General features: G+C 57.9%; 2 protein-coding genes across 2 annotated transcripts; one reads left to right on the plus strand and one right to left on the minus strand.

Moving 5' to 3' along the window:
- On the minus strand, nt 1–7,032 carry TAF1C (TATA-box binding protein associated factor, RNA polymerase I subunit C). Its single transcript, XM_007939203.1, has 14 exons — nt 6,895–7,032; nt 4,575–4,656; nt 4,326–4,423; nt 4,144–4,233; nt 3,983–4,056; nt 3,174–3,412; nt 2,946–3,062; nt 2,759–2,876; nt 2,609–2,680; nt 2,335–2,470; nt 2,034–2,177; nt 1,207–1,381; nt 982–1,119; nt 1–905 (listed from the first exon to the last, which is right to left on the minus strand). The coding sequence occupies exons 1-14, from the start codon at nt 7,030–7,032 to the stop codon at nt 1–3; spliced, it is 2,526 nt and encodes an 841-aa protein (XP_007937394.1).
- Nucleotides 7,033–11,403: 4,371 nt separating this feature from the next.
- ADAD2 (adenosine deaminase domain containing 2) lies at nt 11,404–16,846 on the plus strand. The gene is made up of 10 exons (XM_007939204.1): nt 11,404–11,863; nt 14,103–14,243; nt 14,592–14,639; nt 14,725–14,850; nt 14,940–15,090; nt 15,461–15,628; nt 15,733–15,962; nt 16,060–16,303; nt 16,528–16,648; nt 16,742–16,846. Exons 1-10 carry the CDS (start codon nt 11,404–11,406, stop codon nt 16,844–16,846), a joined length of 1,794 nt encoding a protein of 597 aa, XP_007937395.1.
- Nucleotides 16,847–18,004: the final 1,158 nt, after the last annotated feature.

Raw genomic sequence — 18,004 nt, forward strand, 5'->3', positions numbered from 1 at the left:
TCAGAAGCCCATGCGGGACTTCTTGCGGGGGGCCTGCCGTCTGGAGGGGGTGCTCCGGATGCTGGAGGCCTGGGAGGGGGTTGCAGAGGCGGCCGTGGGGCAGGCAGGTGGCAGCTTGGCCATGTAGTCCCTCAGTGTCTGCTGCCGCTCTAGAGGCACACTGCGGGCCCACAGCTCCTGGGAGAGTGGTGTGGCTGGAGGCCGGGGCCGGGGCCGGGGCTCCAGGGACAGGTGATCTGGGCTGGGAGGGGGGCTGGGGCCGTCGGAGAGGTCCCAGCGGCCGCTGAGCGAGGAGAAGGTGCTGGAGAGCTGGGTGCGACGCTTGTGCCGCCTCACCTGGCGCCCCGGCCCCGCGCTCCCGCCCTGCCGCCTCTCCCACCAGGCCGCCCCCCGGCCCTCCCAGGCTTCGCTCAGCCGCTCACTGAGCTCATCCTCCGGGCCAGACTCGGGGGCCGGGGGCGGCTCTGCCGTGGGGAGCGAGCCCAGGTCCTGCTGCCGCAGGAGCCGCCCCCGGCCCATGGCTGCCCGCAGTCCCGCCGGCACTCTGCCCTCATCCCCAGGCTGCTGCTTGTAGCCCAGAAGGTGGCGGTGGGAAAAAGTGGGTGCTGTCCACAGAGGGGGTGGCTGGGGCACCTTGAGCAGGGCCTTCAGCCACCGGCTGCAGCAAGCTGTGGCCTGGGGGGTCCAGGAAGCCACGGCAGGAGTGGGTGTCCTGCCCGGACTTGGCGCTGCCCCCACGGGGGCATGGGACTCCGGGCCGGGGTCTCTGGGAGGCTGCGTGTTCCTGCAGCAGCCGGAGCACTCCTGGAGGCGCAGGTGCTGGTAGAACACGTCTCCGGCCGCAGAGAGGTGGAAGAGAGCCAGGCCTGGCGTGCAGGCCGAGGGCAGGACGGAGGCTGTCAGACCTGCGGGTGCAGGGACGTCACCTTCCAGGCCTGGCAGAGGTGCGTCTGCACCGGCCCTGCCCACCCGGCCACACACCTAGGGTTGGCGCGCTCAGCCGCTCCTGCAGCTGCCTCTGACTCGTGGGTTCCAGCAGAGGGAAGCCAGAGAGGGCATCCATCCTCACTGGGAGGGACTGCGGGGGCCCTGCCAGGCGGGGCGCGGAGACCCCCTCTCCTGGAGGACAGATAAGACAGCTCGGGCTGACTGCGGCCGGCGACACCCACCCACCTTCCCTGCCCTCCAGCAGTGCCTGGACCTCACCTGAGAGATGCAGCAGTTGCAGCTGGCCGCCATGGCCTGCCACAAGCAGGGGCTGAGGGGCGCTGGGGCAGGGCGCAGGCAGCAGCTGGGCCAGCAGGGGTGCAGAGGGCAGGCCGTGGGCCCACTTCAGCATGGGCACCAAGGGGAGGCGCTCGTCCACCAGATACAGTGAGAACTGCAGCCCAGGAGAAGGAGATGGGGGCAGCGACTGAGACTTGGAGCCTGTCTATGAGAAGCTTCTCCCTTCGGAACCCTTTCTGAGGGTCCGACATGGTTCTCAGGACGCAAACTCCTCCAAGGGCAGTGCAGCAGCTACCTGCCTCGACCACCTCGCCAACCTCACCTGCCCACTCCTGACCCAGGAGGCAGACATGGCTACCTCAGATCCTGCCAGACCCTTAGGGAACATGTGGTGGAGTCTCACTCCACAGAAGCCCACCGACTTTACCTGCCTTCCCCAAACTCACCTGGCCCTGAACGTGGGCTTGAGATACCTGTCAGCACCCTGGGCCCAGGGAGGGCAGCCCCTCACAGATGGCCCCTGATCCTCAACTTGCCGGGAGAGCCCTGCTCCCCACTGGCAGGTCTTTCCGCCCCTCACCTGTGACCCCACTCACATCTAAAACACTCCCCAGCCCCCACCCCCTGCCGGGAGGCCTTTCATGACCTGCCACAGCCCGGCCTGCAGTATTTAGGGCCTGGTCAGTGTAGACAGATGCCAGGTGTCTGATTCCTGCTGAGCCTGCGGTTGACCTGAGGACCAGAGGGGGCCCTGGTAACCAGCAAGCCTCAGTGAACATCTGAAATGAGGAGTAGGGGGCCCTCACCTGAGTACAGATGAGATGGAGACTGGGATTCAGAGATGTGGGGCTGGACTTCCCCAAGTACTGGGCAAGCAGGACACGTTCCCCTTTCTGGCATGAGGCCTCTGCTCCCCCACGGAAAAGCAGCAGACCACAGCCTGGGGGGCCCTGGGAAAGAACCAAAGGGTCAGCATCCCCCCAAAGTCAGAAGACTGTGACCTCGTCACCCCTGTGCACCTGCCCCATCCTCACCCCCTCCACCCGCTCTGTGCTGGTTTTGTGCCCTGGGGGGTGGTCTGTGCCCTACCCCATCAGCCCTCCCCACCTGCGTGTCTATCATTTTCACTCCAGTGCGATCACCCACAGTCAGCACCCGGGGGTGGGCGGTGAAGTCTGCCCAACGCCAGGGAGAGGGGTCCCGGAACACAAGGGTCTTGGGATCCTTGTAGACGCGCTGCAGCCTGTGGAGCAGTGTGGGTGTGAGAAAGCCAGGGCAGGAGATGGCTGAGGATGGGGAGGCGGGGTCTTGGGCCCAAGGAGCAAGGTGCCTGTTGGTTGGGGTAGAGGATCTTTACGGGGCGGGGCAGGAGAGCCATTACCCATCCTGGGGGGTCCACAGACAGACGGCTCCAGAACGGCTGCAGACGGCCAGCTCCCCGGGCAGGTGAGGGCTGCAGGGAAGGGCTTCACTGACACGTCACCGCCCTCCACAGCTCCCCAGCTGGCTGACCATCCCAACTCTCCCTCACCTGAGACTGATCCCTGTGGCTCCCTTCTCCACCTGCAGCACCTGAAGTGGGGCCGGCCGCCCCTGTTTACTGACCTTCCACATGGCACAGTGGTAGTCGGAGCGGACTGCAAGCAGAGCTGAGAAGGGCACGGAGGGAGTCAGGGCTCCGCCAGCGGGTCGGTGAGGGGAGTACCCACGGGCCTTACCTTCTCCCTGGACAGTGCGGCTCACCACCTGCCGGACAGGTCCTCGGAGCTGGATGTGGCCAGGGTCCCCAAGGACCTGGGGGTCACTGCCAGGGGTCAGACTGATCTCTTGGAAACCTGCGTATCCCGCTAAGGATCAGCGTGTGAGCTCCAGTCACTGCAAACCCCCAGCTCCCCACCTTTCCCTTCCCCTGAAGGTGGTGGTGGGTTCCCAGCCAGAGAGGATACACAACTTGTCCAGGGCACCTCCAGTGGGGTAGACCAGCTGCCCAGCCAGGGACGTCTTCCCAGGCAGCCAAGCCAGGGCACCCCCAGTGACAGTGTCATTCAGGAGCAGCTGCCCCCAGCGCCCTGCCAGCTCCTCCTGCAGCAGTTCCCCCAGGAGGCTGGCCACAGACTTGGCCAAGACCGGGCCACCAAGGATGGAGAACCGGCGCTGCCGGTGGCTGAGGGATGCCCAGGGACACCTGGGGATGAGAGGACCACAGGAAGGTCAGGCTCTGGTGGTGATGGTGGAGGGGGACCGGGCACAGGGAGGTCAGTGCAGGGCCCAGGGACAGTCACATGACACAGACCTAGCTACTCAGGGTACTCCAGTGCCCTTGGCCACAGTGCTGCCTTACAGATGGGCACGAGACCAGGCTAAGCCAATTAAGAGTCCTCCCTGGGACATCTGCTAACATGAAGGAAAGACACTGGCACTTTCCGTGGGATTAAAAGCCATCCTGCTGCCAGTTGCGGAGGATTAAGCCAGGCCAAAGCAAGTGGATCAGAAGATACAAAGAGACTGAGCCCTAGTAACATTATTTGAACACCCAGATGCAGCCATGCCTGAAGTTCGTGATTTACACGAGCCCATAAATTTCCTTTCCCCTTAAGTTAGCTGAAGCTGGGAGTTGTGTGCAGGAAGTATGGCTTACTGTCCCCATGAGGAGGTGAATCAACAATGACGGACCGTGGACCTGCCTTCCAGCTCCCTCCACGTGTGCACCACCAGCCAGGCCCGCCCACCCTACCCTCTCTGACTAGCCACTTGCCCCCAGGGCTGGTGTCCACCGAGGTCCTGGAGCAGGCTCTTCACACTGACCACTGTCTTCTTCTTAGAACGGCTCTGTGTGGAAAGGCCTCATCAAGCTCACCCCCTAAGGCTCAACCCCTCCACAGGGCATCCCCTCCTGGGCAGCCAGGGCCTACTCACCCGTGCGCCTTCCAATTTGAAATTCTCCTGCATCAGGTTCCCCAGGGGCCCAAAGGCAATGTCCCCGTGATGCCACAGGAAATGGCTGAGCTAGGAGAGGGTTTCACTAAGGTCAGGAGCACAGCCAGGTCACTAAGCATGGCCTCCAGGCCACACCACATGGCCCAGGTGGGACCCCTCACCTGCTCAGTGACATCCAGCGTGGCACGGGGCCGTTTGCAGAAGTGGTGGCCACCCCGGAAAAGCAGGTCCTGGGCCGTCAGCCCAGGGTCCCAGGGAGCTGAGGGGAGAGGTTAGGGAAGGGGTGTGTTGCGGGGACTGGGGTGGGGCAGGGATGGAGCCAGGTGTCACAGGTGACTAGAGGTGGGGAACAGGAGGTATCAGCAGGAAGAGGAGGCCTCAGGGATAGGGCAGAGGAGTGGACCCCTTACCAGGATTGGGGGGCAGCAGGGGGTAGGGCCCAGGTGTCTCTGGCTCCCATCGCAGGTCCCTGGCCAAGTGTGGTGCCACGTTCTGGAGAACAAACCAGGGTGATATGCCGTGGGGCACTGCCCTGGGGCAGGCACTGGAGTGAGCATTTTATGTCCACAACTCATGACAAAGTTTTCACTTTACATTCTTTGTTGATAAGATGTTTTTCCGTCAGTGGAATGCATGCTGAATCACTGAGGGTGTCTGAATTGACTGTGTCCTTCTGGCCTCTAGGGTAAGACTGGTGGGGCATGTATGTCCCTCTGGACTCCTGACTTCTGCACATAGGGTTGGTGGGATGCATCTGTCCCTATGGACTCTGAGGGGTAGGCTACTGGGATGGCTTGGCCTATGGGACACATATTTCCCTGTGGACTCTGTTACAGGTTGGTGGGACACTTATGCCCCTTCAGGATGCACCACCTCATATAATACCCTGTAAAATCAGTAATTTTTGGCACATAACTCGTTTATTCTGTTTCAAACAGTTACGCAGGTCCCCTCCTGAGGGCTGCAGGTATCGTCTGTGGGAAAGCACTGCCCAATAAACCCCACCCAGAGGAGAAAAATGTAGGGGGCGCTCTACAGCCCATGGGCCACGAGGGCTGTTTCCCCCTCGCCAACCCTGCGGAGCAGGCGCGGCTGTAACTGTCGTCCTACTGAAGTGAAGAGCTGCGCCCTGAGCCCTGCAGGCTGCCACCGGGGCTGTGCTGGCCCCTCTGAGCCACACTACCACCACCACAGCTGCTGAGCCAAATCCCACTCGATTCTCCTTCCACTCTGGAGACCTCACAGTTGCTGACTCTGGGGCCTGATGGGCCACATGACCCTTCCCCTGCCGGGCTGGGGAAGGGCTCAGTTCAAACACTCAGGGGACAGAAGGGCTGGCCAGGGAGCCTCCCGGAGGGGTGTTAATTTGATGTCAAACCTTCCTTGCCAAGGAGGTAACTAACAACATCCTTGACTCCCTGGCCACATCTCTCCATTTTCTGACCCACTTGCCTGGCTTATTCTCCAAGTGGCAGCCAGTTGGCTTGATTCCAAAGAAGAGCCAGCATCCTTCCCTGGGACACCACCCCAAGTCCTATCCTTCCCCAGTCTCATCCTCACAACGCCGTCCCAGCATGCTTCTGGTTTCACTCAAGGCTGTCCCCACCGTTTGTCATCGTTTGATCCATCAGTCTGTTCACTGGCTTGTTTATTCCCCTGAATGCAACTCCAAGTTCCACGAGGACAGGGGTCATACTGACTGCTACTGTTAGTCACCGCCACGTGGGCCCTGACTCCTAGCAGCCGTGGGTGCAACGGTCCGGAGCTATCTTCATGATCACGTGGCTGTTGTGTCAGTCCATCTCACTGAGGGTTCCTCTCATTTTCACAGTCCTCTACTTGGCCAACCATGAGTACTCCCAACGCTTACCAAGTGTAGGAGTTAAGGTTACGTGCCACCTTGGCTGGGCCTGGTTGAGTGGCTGGGCAGCTAGATGCAGTGATTCCCCATGATGAGACTGGGAATCAACTCCATGGTGGAACCTGCTGTGAACAGCTGAGTAGCTGCCTTAGGGATGTGGTCTGCTTTCACTGTGTAAGAAACAGCTTTGAAAAAGGGCTGAGCTTTTTGGCACAGGGATCCTACATTTAGCCCGGGCTTCATTCAGCAGCCTGCCACGTTTCCCACTGACCTTACGACTATTCCTGCACTTGAATTAGTGGCCTGCTGTGTTGTTTGATAATCTTAAGGACTGTGCCATTACACTTGTCGACCTTGGCTTTGTCAGCCTCAGCAGCCAGTAGCTGCTTATGTTAAGAGATGCCACCAGCTCCAGGGGGCTGGTCGAGGAGCCTTCTCCTGGCCCCTAGAGCTGGCACTGTGAACTGCGACTTCTAGCCTCCTGAACGTAGGAGACTAAACCCCTGTTTGTTAAAGTCAGCACTTGTGGAGTTTCTGTTAGGGCGGCACCAGAGAACCAAAGCACGAAGGAACCTGGCACATCGCAGGAGGCAGTCAGGCAGCACCAGTGGAACAAGTGAAGGATGGACGACCGTGGAGAGTGAGCCCGGGACGAGCAAGCCAGCAGCTCCCACTGAGCGAGCCCGCGTGGACTGCCAGCGTGTCTCCTGCACTCAGCGGAATGGATTCTGGCTCAGCCTGGGCCTTTGCTGGTTTATGCTAATGCCACCCCACCCTGTACCCCGGCTAGTCGGGGTGAGGGCCACAGAAGAGGAACCAAGTGAAGGGGCTGCCCTGGAGCTGCCAGGGCGCCTCCCTGCCATCCTCACCTCGGCGCTCTGGGGCAGGTCCTCCGGCAGAGTCAGCGCGTCTCTCCAGCTGCACATGAAGGACAGGTCGGGGACGTTGCTCAGACCCAGGGGGCCACTCGTAAACAGCGTGGGGCGCAGGGAGCTGGGGAAGTCCATCCTGGAAGACGAGAACCACACGGCATGCTGGCCTCCCCAAGACTTGACACTGTAATGGTGTCCCTGGGAGGGTGACAGGGGCCCTAATAGTATGCTTTCTTTGGGGAAGCTGATGATGAAAACAATTGAGTATGGAGCCTAACGCCAGGCAGCAAGGGGGGCTACATTAGAACAAATCCCCAAGCCCGAGGGAGGGGACAGCACAGGGCCAACGCTGAGGTTTTAGCAGCGGCGGCCGGGGAAAGCCTCACCAAGGAGACGCTGCATGAGCAGAGCTGGATCTTAAGGAGGGAAAGAGCCAGCAGAAAACAGGGAAGACGGTTCCAGGTCAAACAGGCAGCAATGCAAAGAGTGTGCTTGGCAGGTGGCACAAACACAACAAACAAGGAGGACAGGCTACGGATGCCACAAGATGCGTGGCAGTGGTCCGTGCCCACGAGCGCTCTTAACAGCCTGCGAGAGAACATGTTTGCAGCCCTAACACCCGAGGCTGGTAGGCTCCAGTCCCTCCAAAGCTGTAGACTGAGTCTAATTTTTTTTTTTTAAGTTTTTAATCAGGAACATTTATTTACTTACTTTTTATTGTAATGTGGGTAAAAGTTTACAGAGCAAATTCATTTTCTATACATCACCTCATACACGTTTTGTTTCATGACAGTGACTGCAATCCTCACAATGCAATGTTCCTCTTCCCATTTCCTCCCTGTGGTTACTTTCTTCCTGTGTCCTTCTTTCCTATGAATCCCCGCCCTCTGAGTGATCTTCCTGTGCCCTTCTGATCTCCCACGGTTGACTGTTCTAAGGAATGCATCTGCCTGGTATAAATGTCCACCTTACATGCTTGTCTATTGGAAGCCACAGGAGTGAGTTCAATTCCAGGCCTGAAGGGTGACTAGGGACCATAGTCTCAGGAGTGTCCCCAGTCTCTATCAGACCAGTCAACCTGGTCTTTTTTCTCCCATCTATCCAGGATCTCCTATTTTGATCCCTTTCTGAGCGGTTGACAGTGGAAGCCAGGCACCATCTAGTTCTGGTCTCAGGGTCATGAAGGCTGAGGTTTGCATAGTCCACTAGTCCCTTGGATTAATTGTTTGTATGTTTCTACATTATTTTTTTCATTCTTCTTTGATCTGGATGAGGAAGGACCAACTGCTGCAACTTAGATAGCCATTTGCAAGCTTTTAAGACTCCAGTCATTACTCACAAAAGTAGGATGTAGACTGTTTTTGTGTAGTATGTTCTGCCAAATGAGCCTGAGAACAGGGATTGAGTGTTGTCTACCTGTCTTCCCACTGTCAAGCACAGTGCCTCCCAGAACATGCACTGATTGAGTTGAATAAAGAGAAATGTATGGCAAGTGCTTCGGGAACACAAAGTGCCTGGAGGTGTCACTCCCCTCCGTTTTTATTAAACGCCAAAAGGACAGCAGCGTCCACTTCCTGAGTCCTACCATCCACGTTACAAGTTGTGCCCCTCTTTCTATAGCCCCAAACTGAGGCACAGGTTAGGGTAACTTGTCTACAGCTCCAAAGTGCCAGAGCCAAGATGTGATCCCCCACACAGATCAAAGTCTGGTTTCTGAACAACCACACCCACGTGCATCCAAAACCAAATGCTCGTGTTAGAGCCCAGTCAACAGAAATCACCTTCCCTGGAACTCTCGCTGTGTTTCAGAACACGGAAGTTGCAACCTCTGCACATCCAGGAACCCTCTGCATCATCCACAGTGCCTGTCACACAGGAGGTGCTAAGTAAACACCAGCCAGCTAAACAGGCCAGTGTTTCTCTAGGGGCAGGCATCAGACCCTAGTTTATGTCTGGCTTGTGCCTAACGCAAGACTGACAGCTGAGGGCAGGAACTGTACCGCATTGCTTCCGGAGTCCCCGGTGTCTGGCTGCTGCAAAGGTTTTCTTTTCCACGCAGGAGAGGATGGTGGCAGAGAGCCGGGTGCTCAGTGAACTCCTGTGAGAAACTCTCACTCCCCTAGGACTGACTGCACAGTTGTGGTTAAGGAGCACCCGTGCCTCTCCGAGGTGGATGCATCTCCCATAACCCAGCAGACACAAACTACGTCTCCAGCTGACCCCTGCGTCCTCTGGGCTCCAATCACACCCGTCTACTCACTGTGTCTCTTCTCTTCACAGGGCCTTTGCACACTGTTCCTCCGCTTAGGTAGAGCGCCAGCGCCACGCCCTCCCGCCCACCTAACCTTCAGATCTGGAGTGAATGTTCTCCGACTCAGGGAAACCTCTCCCACTTTTCCCACCTCTCCTCTCCCACGACACCCTGCACCCTTCTCTAGGGCTTGGGTAGCAATTTGCGGTGAAAAAGTAAGGAAGAGGCTGTCTGATTCCGCTCGAACAGGTCCCGTGAAAAAGGAATCACATATCCCCAGTGTCTTTGTGAGCCAGGGGCTGCTAATCACCCAAAATGACTTGTCCCAAAGCTACAGACTTTGGGGCTTGCGGGCCCGCCACGCGAATAAACCAGCGTCTCTTTAGGACCCGGGACCCCTCTCTCGCCATCCAGTGGGCTGCACTCTCTCCTCCCGTCCGGGCGGCGCGCGAACTTACGTGCCCCGGCCTTGGCGTACTCGTCTGGGAAACGGGTCCTCGCGAAACACCCTCCTGGCTCCTGTTCCGCAAGGGAACCCAAAACTTGCAACCCCACGCCAGAGCTTGATGGGATGGAACCCACAACGTGAATGAACTGTTTTCCGGGTCTGGCCGGAAGTGTTCCCTCGGAGACAGGAAGTCCCGCCTCCCAGTTTGGCCTCACTGGCGTCCTCGATCGCCATCTCGCGGGCAGAGGAGGAATGGGCTGCAGGCGGTGCGGTGGGCGGTGGGGGACCTCAAGTACCAGTAGGGAAGGCCAGAAGAACTTGGGTTTGAATCCCACCTCTGCTTAACCAACCTCATGCCTGATAACGTTGTTGTATTAAATTAATTCAGTAGGCATTTACCATGTATATACTGCGAGCCAGGCACTACGTTAGTCAGGAATCCTACTGAATGTCACTGAATTCAAGAAGCAGGCTCTACAAATAGGCGTAAGTGTATCTCTCCGAGTCTCATGGATTTCCCCAGGTATCAGGAAGGTGTAGCTTTAAAGCCACCCGTTAATCCATTGCCGTGGAGGCAGACTCATAGAGACCCAAGGCTGTACATCTTTTCAGAAGCAGACTGCCACATGTTTCTCCTGTGGAGTGGCTGGCAGGTTCAAAACTCTGACCTTTCAGTTAATAGCAAAATGCTTAACCACTACTCCACCAGGACCCCTTAACTTAAGGTACTGGTTCCCAAACTCTAGCAGGCATCAGCACCAACCCAAAGGCACATTGAAACACAAGACTACTAGGCGCTAACCCCAGAGTTCCTGAAGTAGGTGTGGGGCGGGGCTTGATAAATTGCGATTCTAAGTTCCCAGGGATAGTGACATTGACTCATAGTGACCCCTCCTTGGGTTTCCCAGGCGGTATCTCTATGGAAGTAGATTGCCCAGTGTTCCTTCAGAGGAGTGGCTGGTGGGTTTGAACCACCAGCTTTCTGCTCAGTAGTCAAGTGCCTTAGGCACTGCGCCACCAGAGCTTCTGTCTGGGGACCAGGCCTTAGGAGAAGCAGCAGTTGATTCTGACGCACAGTGACCCCTGTGTGGCAGAGTATATTCTCCACAGGGTTTTCCATGCTGATTTTTTGGAAGTAACTCTCTAGGCCTTTCTTCCAAGGCATCACTGGGTGAACCTGAACCTTTCTGTTAGGAGGTAAGTGCATTAGTCCTTTGCGCTACCAGAAGACTTCTGGCTTCAGGTAGACCACAACAAAGATTGCGGAACTGTTATAATTATGAGAACTTTATCAAATGAGGCTCAGATAGGATAAGCAGCTGGGGGAGAATTAGTATGATTGGGGGGGTGTTTGGGGTGCAACCTGTGGTGGCAGCCAGAATGGACTATGGCCCTCACACCCTCTTCCCTAATCATTGATTCCCCAGGACCACACAAGAATGAAGAGGAGGTTGTAGGCCCGCTCCTGAAACCCAGCCCCGGAAGTGAGACCAGCCCAGGGTCAGTTCAATCCTGCCGTTAGCCAACATGGTCTCCCCATTGGCCTGACGGGGGGTGGGGTGGGGGGCGGGACTCTTGTTACACCGCTTGCTATGGTCGCCAGGAGACCGACCTTCCCATTGGCTGGACAGGTTGCAGTGCCGCTCAAGATGCGCGGCCAGGAGAGTCCTTTCCATTGGCTGACATGGGGGGCGGAGCTCTCAATGAGCTGCGAGGCAGCATGCTCCTCACGTGGAAGCCGCCTGCGTGAGCAAAGGAGCATGCGCAAGGCCAGATAGGGGGCTGGGTAGCGGTTCCGTATCCTGCCATGGCTTCCCCAACCAGCTCAGCGGCAGTGGGCGCAAACAGCGTCCGGAGGAAGCCCCGCCTAGCTGCGTCGTTGAAGATCAACCCCAGGCCCAGCCATTGGCAGCCCTCAGCGAGTCTGGGCCAAGACCCCTGGGAGCCTGCACCTTCCTTTGATGTGGAGGACGATGGGGGTGGCGGGCAGCCCAAGGCCCCCGCGGCCGGGCATGGTGGGCTGAGGCGGGGCCAGAAGGGAGTAGGGGGGATGGGGCATCCCGGACACTGGAATCCTGCGGGACGGATGGGAATGGCCCTAAGGGTCTGTGTCTCTCCCGCAGGACCAGCCACGGACTTCCCGATGGCGGCCCAACAGGTGAGCCTGCAGCTCAGATACCCACCCCCAGGCCAGGCCGTGGCTTTGCTCACACAGTACGCGGCCAACCTAGGTGTTTCTCTGACCTTTCGAGAGGGTCATGCGGCAGGTGAGTGCTTGGGTATTGTGTTTGTGGTTATGGGTATAGGGAAGGTGGACACTGCCCTCTGTGCTCTGAAGATGGGCTGATGACCGGCTGACCCCAGAGGGTATGAACGGGGAACTGTGAGCTGGACTGAGTTTGGGGCTTGGAGGTAGGTCCTCCTCATCTACTGTGGCAGGGCCGGGGCGAGGCCCTATGGCCCCTGTCTGAAGCTTGGGGAACATCAGACTTGCCCCAAGCTACCCAGGCATTTAGCACGCTCTTTTGAGGGCTGCTTACACGCCAGTTGCTGTACTAGCATTGAGAATACCTGAGGGAGACGACACTATACAGGGCAGCCGTCCCACATGCCCTTTGTTCTTCCTGGACAGCACCCTCAGCCCCACAGATCCAACTCACACACACAGCAGGACACCAGGTCTTGAGGTCAGGCTCCCACCCTTAGGCCAGCACATGGCCAGTTTCTAAGGAGATAGTAAGGGGGTCAGCCCTCAAGCCGTCGGCATTGTTTTAAAACTTCCTGGGAGGACCCCAAGGGGTCCCTGGGTGGTGCACATTGTCAGTCCGCTTGGTCGCTAACCGAAAGGTTGAAGGTTTGAGTCTGCCCGGGGGTGCCTTGGAAGAGAGGCCTGGTGATCTACTTCTGAGAAATCAGCTGTTGGAAACTCTGTAGGCTCTCTAGCTCCATCATCATCCCTTCTACATCTTCCCGTGGCATTCTCAGGGCTTGTTTTTCCCCCTTTTAAATAATTATGTTGTTGTCTTTGAGAATACATACAGCAGAATGGAAACCAATCCAACAGTCTCCGTGTACAGTTCAGCGACGTTGATTCATTCTTCAGGTTGTGCAAATATTCTCACCCTCCCCTCCCAAGTCATTCCTCCCCCATTGGAATACACTCACTGCCCCCTTAGCTTCCTGTCTAATCACTGTTGTCATTTAGATCCCATGGAGAGACTGTGAAAGAGTACAATGCTCCTAACAGACGTTCCTTCCTAGTAAAGCTAAACTGTTGTTTGGTTTTCAGAAGACTTGAGGGGATATTTTTGGTTTAAGGTTTAAAGATCACCCCAGGGCAGTAGCAAGCCTCTCTTCCTAGTAGACACGTGGTAGAACTGGTGAGGATGTTAGGATGGGTTCCCTAAAGAGGCTCAGCCCTTCTGGAAAACAATCAAGCAGTTTAGGATATTGTTCTCTTTGCATGATCCCCGTGGTGTTTCTTTTGGGTTTTAAGTAACAACTGTAATGGTAGTTTGCTGGACAGTATGTACACTGTTGGGCCCTGGAGTAGAGAAGAAATAGAAGGCTCTGTCTGTTGGGAGGGTGGAGCACTGTACAGGTACTCGGGAACTGTTTTCCTGAGAGCGACGTAGCTTGGGCTCTGGGCGAGAAGCTGGATTTGTGTTCTGGCAGCACCTGGCCAATCTGCCTACCTTCTTGTGTCTTATCTGTGAAACAATCGTACCATCCGTCTTAGTTACGCGTGTTGCTGTGATAGATGCCACAAGTGAGTGGCTCTAACAGACAAGTGTATCCTGTCACAGTTGAGGCTAGACATCGGAATTCAGGGTGCCAGCGCCCGGGAAAGGCTCGCTCTCCATCGGCTCTCGGTGGAGGTGCCTGTCCTCAGTCTTGCCCTGGGTCTTGGAGTTTGTAAGCTCAGGGACCCTGGGGCCAAAGGGTGTTCCACTCCTGGCTCTTCTTTCTTGGTGGTGGGAGGTCTCTTCGATCTCTGCTCCATTGTTTAATGTCTTGTATATCTCAAAGAGCTTGACTCCATCAATAACCTAATCCTGTGGATTGTGTCCTGTTTCATGAACATGATTACCTGTAATTCTGCCTCGTTAACATCCTGGAAGTTAGGGTTTGCAGCATAAACGATAATTACATCTGATTACAAAATGGAGGATAATTATATAATACTGAGAATTGTGGCCTAGCTGAGTTGACATATGTTTTAGGGGGACCCAATTCAGTGCATAATACCTTCGTACCTGAAGGGGGTCTGACACGTGTCCATTCTCACTACGATGGGCACCCCCAGTGCCTGGTGTGGACCGACTGATGTCAGCAGTCAGTGAAGGGTAATACTGTCTATGGCACTCGGGTTGACCCTGCTGTCAGGAGGAAGTGTGGGCAAGAGCTGCGGGGACTGCGGCAGGACTGGGGGTCATACCCGCTCCTAGAAAGGCTCCACGGTGTGGCTGGAGGACAGGAGGAACTTCACTGCCTCTCCTTCCCCAGGTCCCTGCACCCCGTTCTCGGCGAGCGTGGAGCTGGATGGAGTGGTCTGCCCTGCGAGTGCTGCCAGCAGCAGGTCAGAGGCCAAAGAGCAGGCAGCTGTGTTGGCTCTGCGGTACATCAGGACTCAGCTGGAGGGCCCAGGTAGCGGGACCAGGACACCATGCCCTAGTGGGATGGGGCATGTAAGGGGGCTGAGTGTATTCGTGTGTGTGTGTGTGTATACACATGCACACGTGCATGGATGGGGTGACTGTAGTGAAGTCTATCTGGGCCTCGGGCTCTGAGTTGCAGCAGGCTGGAGATGGGAACACATACTGACTCCTGCTCTAATGCCCTTTGAAGCCCCACCCGTGCTGGGGACGGGCTGGTGAGGAGCAGCCCATGGGACTTCTGGTTTCTGGAAGTGAAGGCCTCCCCTCTCATCCCAGTGGAACGTCTTCATTTCCTGAAGGATGGAGACCAGACCCGGCACCCTTGTTTCTCTTCCAGAGCCTCACAAGACTCCTAGGAGCCCTCCACTTGGCCCCCTGAGTGTAGGTAGGTGGGCTCCTTGACCCAGCCCCTGGTGACGAGGGTGACGACCTGGATTGTGGACCCCACTTTGCTCTCTCCCCTGGCCCAGGGAGTGTTGTGACCCACGAGCAGCGCTGTGCAGCAGTGGTCAGTGCCGGCTTTGACCGCCTGGTGGACAGGAGCTTGCCGTACTGGGCCTGCAAGGGGACCGTGGCTGCAGTTATCTTAGAGAGAGGTGGGGACAGCTGCTTTGGCCCACCACCTCGAGTGCCCCCACCTGGGTCCCTCCCTGAGGCTGGACCATCTCCACCCTTCTCTGCACAGAGGTCCCAGGAAGCAGGGCCCATGCCAAGGAGATCTATGAGCTGGTGGCACTGGGCACCGGCAGCAGCTGCTACGCCGGCTGGCTGGAGTTTTCGGGCCGCCAGCTGCATGACTGCCATGGACTGGTGGTCGCCCGCCGGGCCCTGCTGAGGTGAGAGGTGGTGCTCACTGGGCCCTATTAAGGTCACAGGTGGGCACTGGCTGAGCAGGCCCTGGTGAGATGAGAGGTGGGTGCTGGCTGGGCCCTGCTGAGGTGAGAGGTGTGTGCTGGCCGGGTCCTCCTGAGGTCAGAGGTCAGAGGTGGATGCTGGCCAGGCGTTGCTGAGGTGAGAGGTGGGTACTGGCCAGGTGTGGTTGAGGTCAGAGGTAGGTGCTGGCTGGGCCCAGCTGAAGTGAGGGGTGGGTGCTGGCCAGGCCCTGCTGAGGTGAGAGGTGGTTGCTGGTCAGGCCCAGCCGCGGTGAAGGTTGACTGGTGCTCAGCTGTAGCCCCCAGCCCTCCTCCTCCTCCCTGTCACTCCCAGGTTCCTGTTCCGGCAGCTTCTGCTGGTGACGCAAGGCGGCCCCAGAGGCAAGGAGCAGTCAGTGCTGGCTCCCAAGCCTGGGCCTGGGCCCCCCTTTGCTCTCAAGCCTGGAATCTTCCTGCATCTCTATGTCAGCAACACTCCCAAGGGAGCGGCCCATGACATCTAGTATGGGGGAGCCTAGAAGGAGATGGGGGGAGGGGAGGGTGACAGAGATGGGGGCGCCCCTGGGAACAGCCCTGACCCTGCTCTCTGTCCCCATCTGCTGGCAGCCTCCCCTCATCCTCAGAAGGTAGTTTCCTGCACAGTCCCCCCTTCCGCCTGCAGGCCCACATCCGCGGGGAGCTGAAGCCCGTATGCTATGTGGCATCCACGCTCCGCGACAGCCATGTGGGTTGTCTCTCGGCTAGTGACAAGCTCGCCCGCTGGGCTGTGCTGGGACTGGGGGGTGCCCTGCTAGCCCACTTCCTGCCACCCCTCTATGCTACCAGCCTCGTCCTGGGTGAGGGACTCTGGGGAGCAGGGCGGTGGAACATGGGGTCTGGGTTGTTTGTGGGGGGGAGGCACCTCACCCTCTTCTGTGCTTTCTGCCCCCACAGCAGACCCCTGCCACGATCCCCCCACTCTGAGCAGGGTCATCCATGCGCGACCCAGACTGGATGAGGCAGAAGGGCCGTGCCTGCCACCCCCCTACACCCGTACCGCCCTGCACCTGTTTGCAGGGCCCTCAGTGGCCCCCTCCAGTCCCAGCCCCAGTACCTGCCACAGCCTGAGCCTCAACTGGAGCCTGGGGGACTCCGAAGTCGAGGTTGTGGATGTGACCACCGGGCGGGTGAAGGCAGAGTGAGAAGGGCTGGGGGGTGGGATGGGGATGCTGGGAGGCCCTCGGGTTGGAGTACACGTGCTAGTTGGAAGCTGGGCCAACCCCAGCAGGCATCTGCGGGCCCCCTGGCCCCAGCTGGTGCTCTGTGCCCACCTGTAAGGTGGTCATGGTATAGAGTGCTGTACGCTGCAGCCTGTGATGCTGACCCTCCTCCTCCTCCTCCTCCTCCTCCTCCTCCTCCCAGCGGGACCCTCGGGCCTCCCTCCCGCCTCTGCAAGGCTGCCTTTCTCCACGCCTTCCGTCAGGCTGCCCGAGCTTTGGGCAAGGTCCACCTCCTGGCCCTGAGGACCTATGAGGCAGCCAAGGTCAGTCACCCCAGTCCTGCTGTCTCTGCACTGGTTTGCGATCCCCACCCCCACCCCAGCAATCATCCTCCTCCCTCTTGTCTCCTGCTCTAGGCTGGGCCCTACCGGGAGGCACGCCAGCGGCTCTCTGTTCTCCTGGACCAGCAGGGCCTGGGGGCTTGGCCTTCGAAGCCACTGCTGGGTAAATTCAGAGACTGAAACGAGAGCTCCGGCCGACGCCCAAGCTGAGGTGGACCCCAGCATCTGGAAGAGTGGCCTGCCAGGGAGGGGGCACGGGGGGTGAAGTGCTGCTGGCGCGCAGGGTGAGGTCAGGATGGAGGGAGGGATGCCATGGGGCTGAGGAAGAGAGCACATTTGGGCTTGAATAAAAGGTACGTTTTGATGCTGCTCTGTCTGGTTGGCATTTTTGGGGATGGCATCCTTGAATGATTTAATGGGAGGAGAGATCCCTTCATAGACAGTCTTGGTGAAATCCTGGTGATGGTGAGGTCCCAGTACATCCTCGTCAGCTGCCTTCTGGTCAGTCCCTGACTCGTGGCGCCCCCACGCGTGGTGAACGACACGCTGCCCAGTCCTGCGCCATCCACACGACCAGTTGCAGATCGAACTGTGGGGATCCACAGGGCTATTGCTGGCTCCTTTTCGGAAGCGCGTCACCATGCCTTTTCTTCCTAGTCCTGTCGTAGTCTGCCCGCTCTGCTGATACCTGTCCAACATGACAGTACCATGGGAGCCCCCACCCACAGATGGGGTGGCACCCCTGCCCAGGTGTCAAAGCCACGTCTCCACACGGGAGGCCAGTGCCTTCCTCTTCTCTATGGTCTTGCTTAACCCTGTTCCCAAAGTAGCATCGGGTTGGGGAGGGGAGGGCCTCGCCTGTGTGCTGTTGGTGGTGCAGTGTGTGGAAAGCATCTCCCGGGGTGGGAGGAGACTCTGAGGAGGCCCTCGTGCCTCTTGGTTTCCCATGGTTTGGGCAGAAGTGGAAGGAGCCCTGGTGCCACCAGCTGGTTGGTGGTGTCAGCAGTGTTCTGTGGGGGTGTGGCTTAGTGTGGGGGCTGGCAGATGCCTGCTGTGGTCTTTCCCACTCTCCAGGGTGTGGAGAGTCCCAGACACATCTGCCTTTTTGGGACCTCAGCTGGCAGGGAAGCCCCTGATCACAGCAGTGGTATCACTAGGGGAGTACAGGGAGTGTGGACTGCACTTGAACTGGGTGACACTGTCCAGGGTGAAACCAACACATCTATAAAAGTTTTGTGCAGCAGAAATTTACTACTTTCTTTTTTTTTTTTTTTTAATTTTATTTGGATTTGGGTGAAGATTTACAGAGTAAATTCACTTTTCATACAGCAGTTCACA

This window comes from Orycteropus afer, unplaced genomic scaffold (genome assembly GCF_000298275.1).
Source record: "Orycteropus afer afer isolate SDZICR_OR568_19922 unplaced genomic scaffold, OryAfe1.0 scaffold00057, whole genome shotgun sequence".
NCBI classification, from domain to species: Eukaryota; Metazoa; Chordata; class Mammalia; order Tubulidentata; family Orycteropodidae; genus Orycteropus; species Orycteropus afer.

Excerpts from the sequence above, each read along its gene's own strand:
- TAF1C (XM_007939203.1), bottom strand. The coding sequence starts at position 7,032 with ATGGACTTCCCCAGCTCCCTGCGCCCCACGCTGTTTACGAGTGGCCCC. Across the intron at positions 4,657-6,894 it reads ACCTGCCCCAGAGCGCCGAG|AACGTGGCACCACACTTGGC; the intron begins GTGAGGATGGCA and ends TTTGTTCTCCAG. Across the intron at positions 2,681-2,758 it reads GCCACAGGGATCAGTCTCAG|CCCTCACCTGCCCGGGGAGC; the intron begins GTGAGGGAGAGT and ends CCTTCCCTGCAG.
- ADAD2 (XM_007939204.1), top strand. The coding sequence starts at position 11,404 with ATGGCTTCCCCAACCAGCTCAGCGGCAGTGGGCGCAAACAGCGTCCGG. Across the intron at positions 11,864-14,102 it reads TCGAGAGGGTCATGCGGCAG|GTCCCTGCACCCCGTTCTCG; the intron begins GTGAGTGCTTGG and ends CTCCTTCCCCAG. Across the intron at positions 15,963-16,059 it reads TGCTACCAGCCTCGTCCTGG|CAGACCCCTGCCACGATCCC; the intron begins GTGAGGGACTCT and ends CTGCCCCCACAG.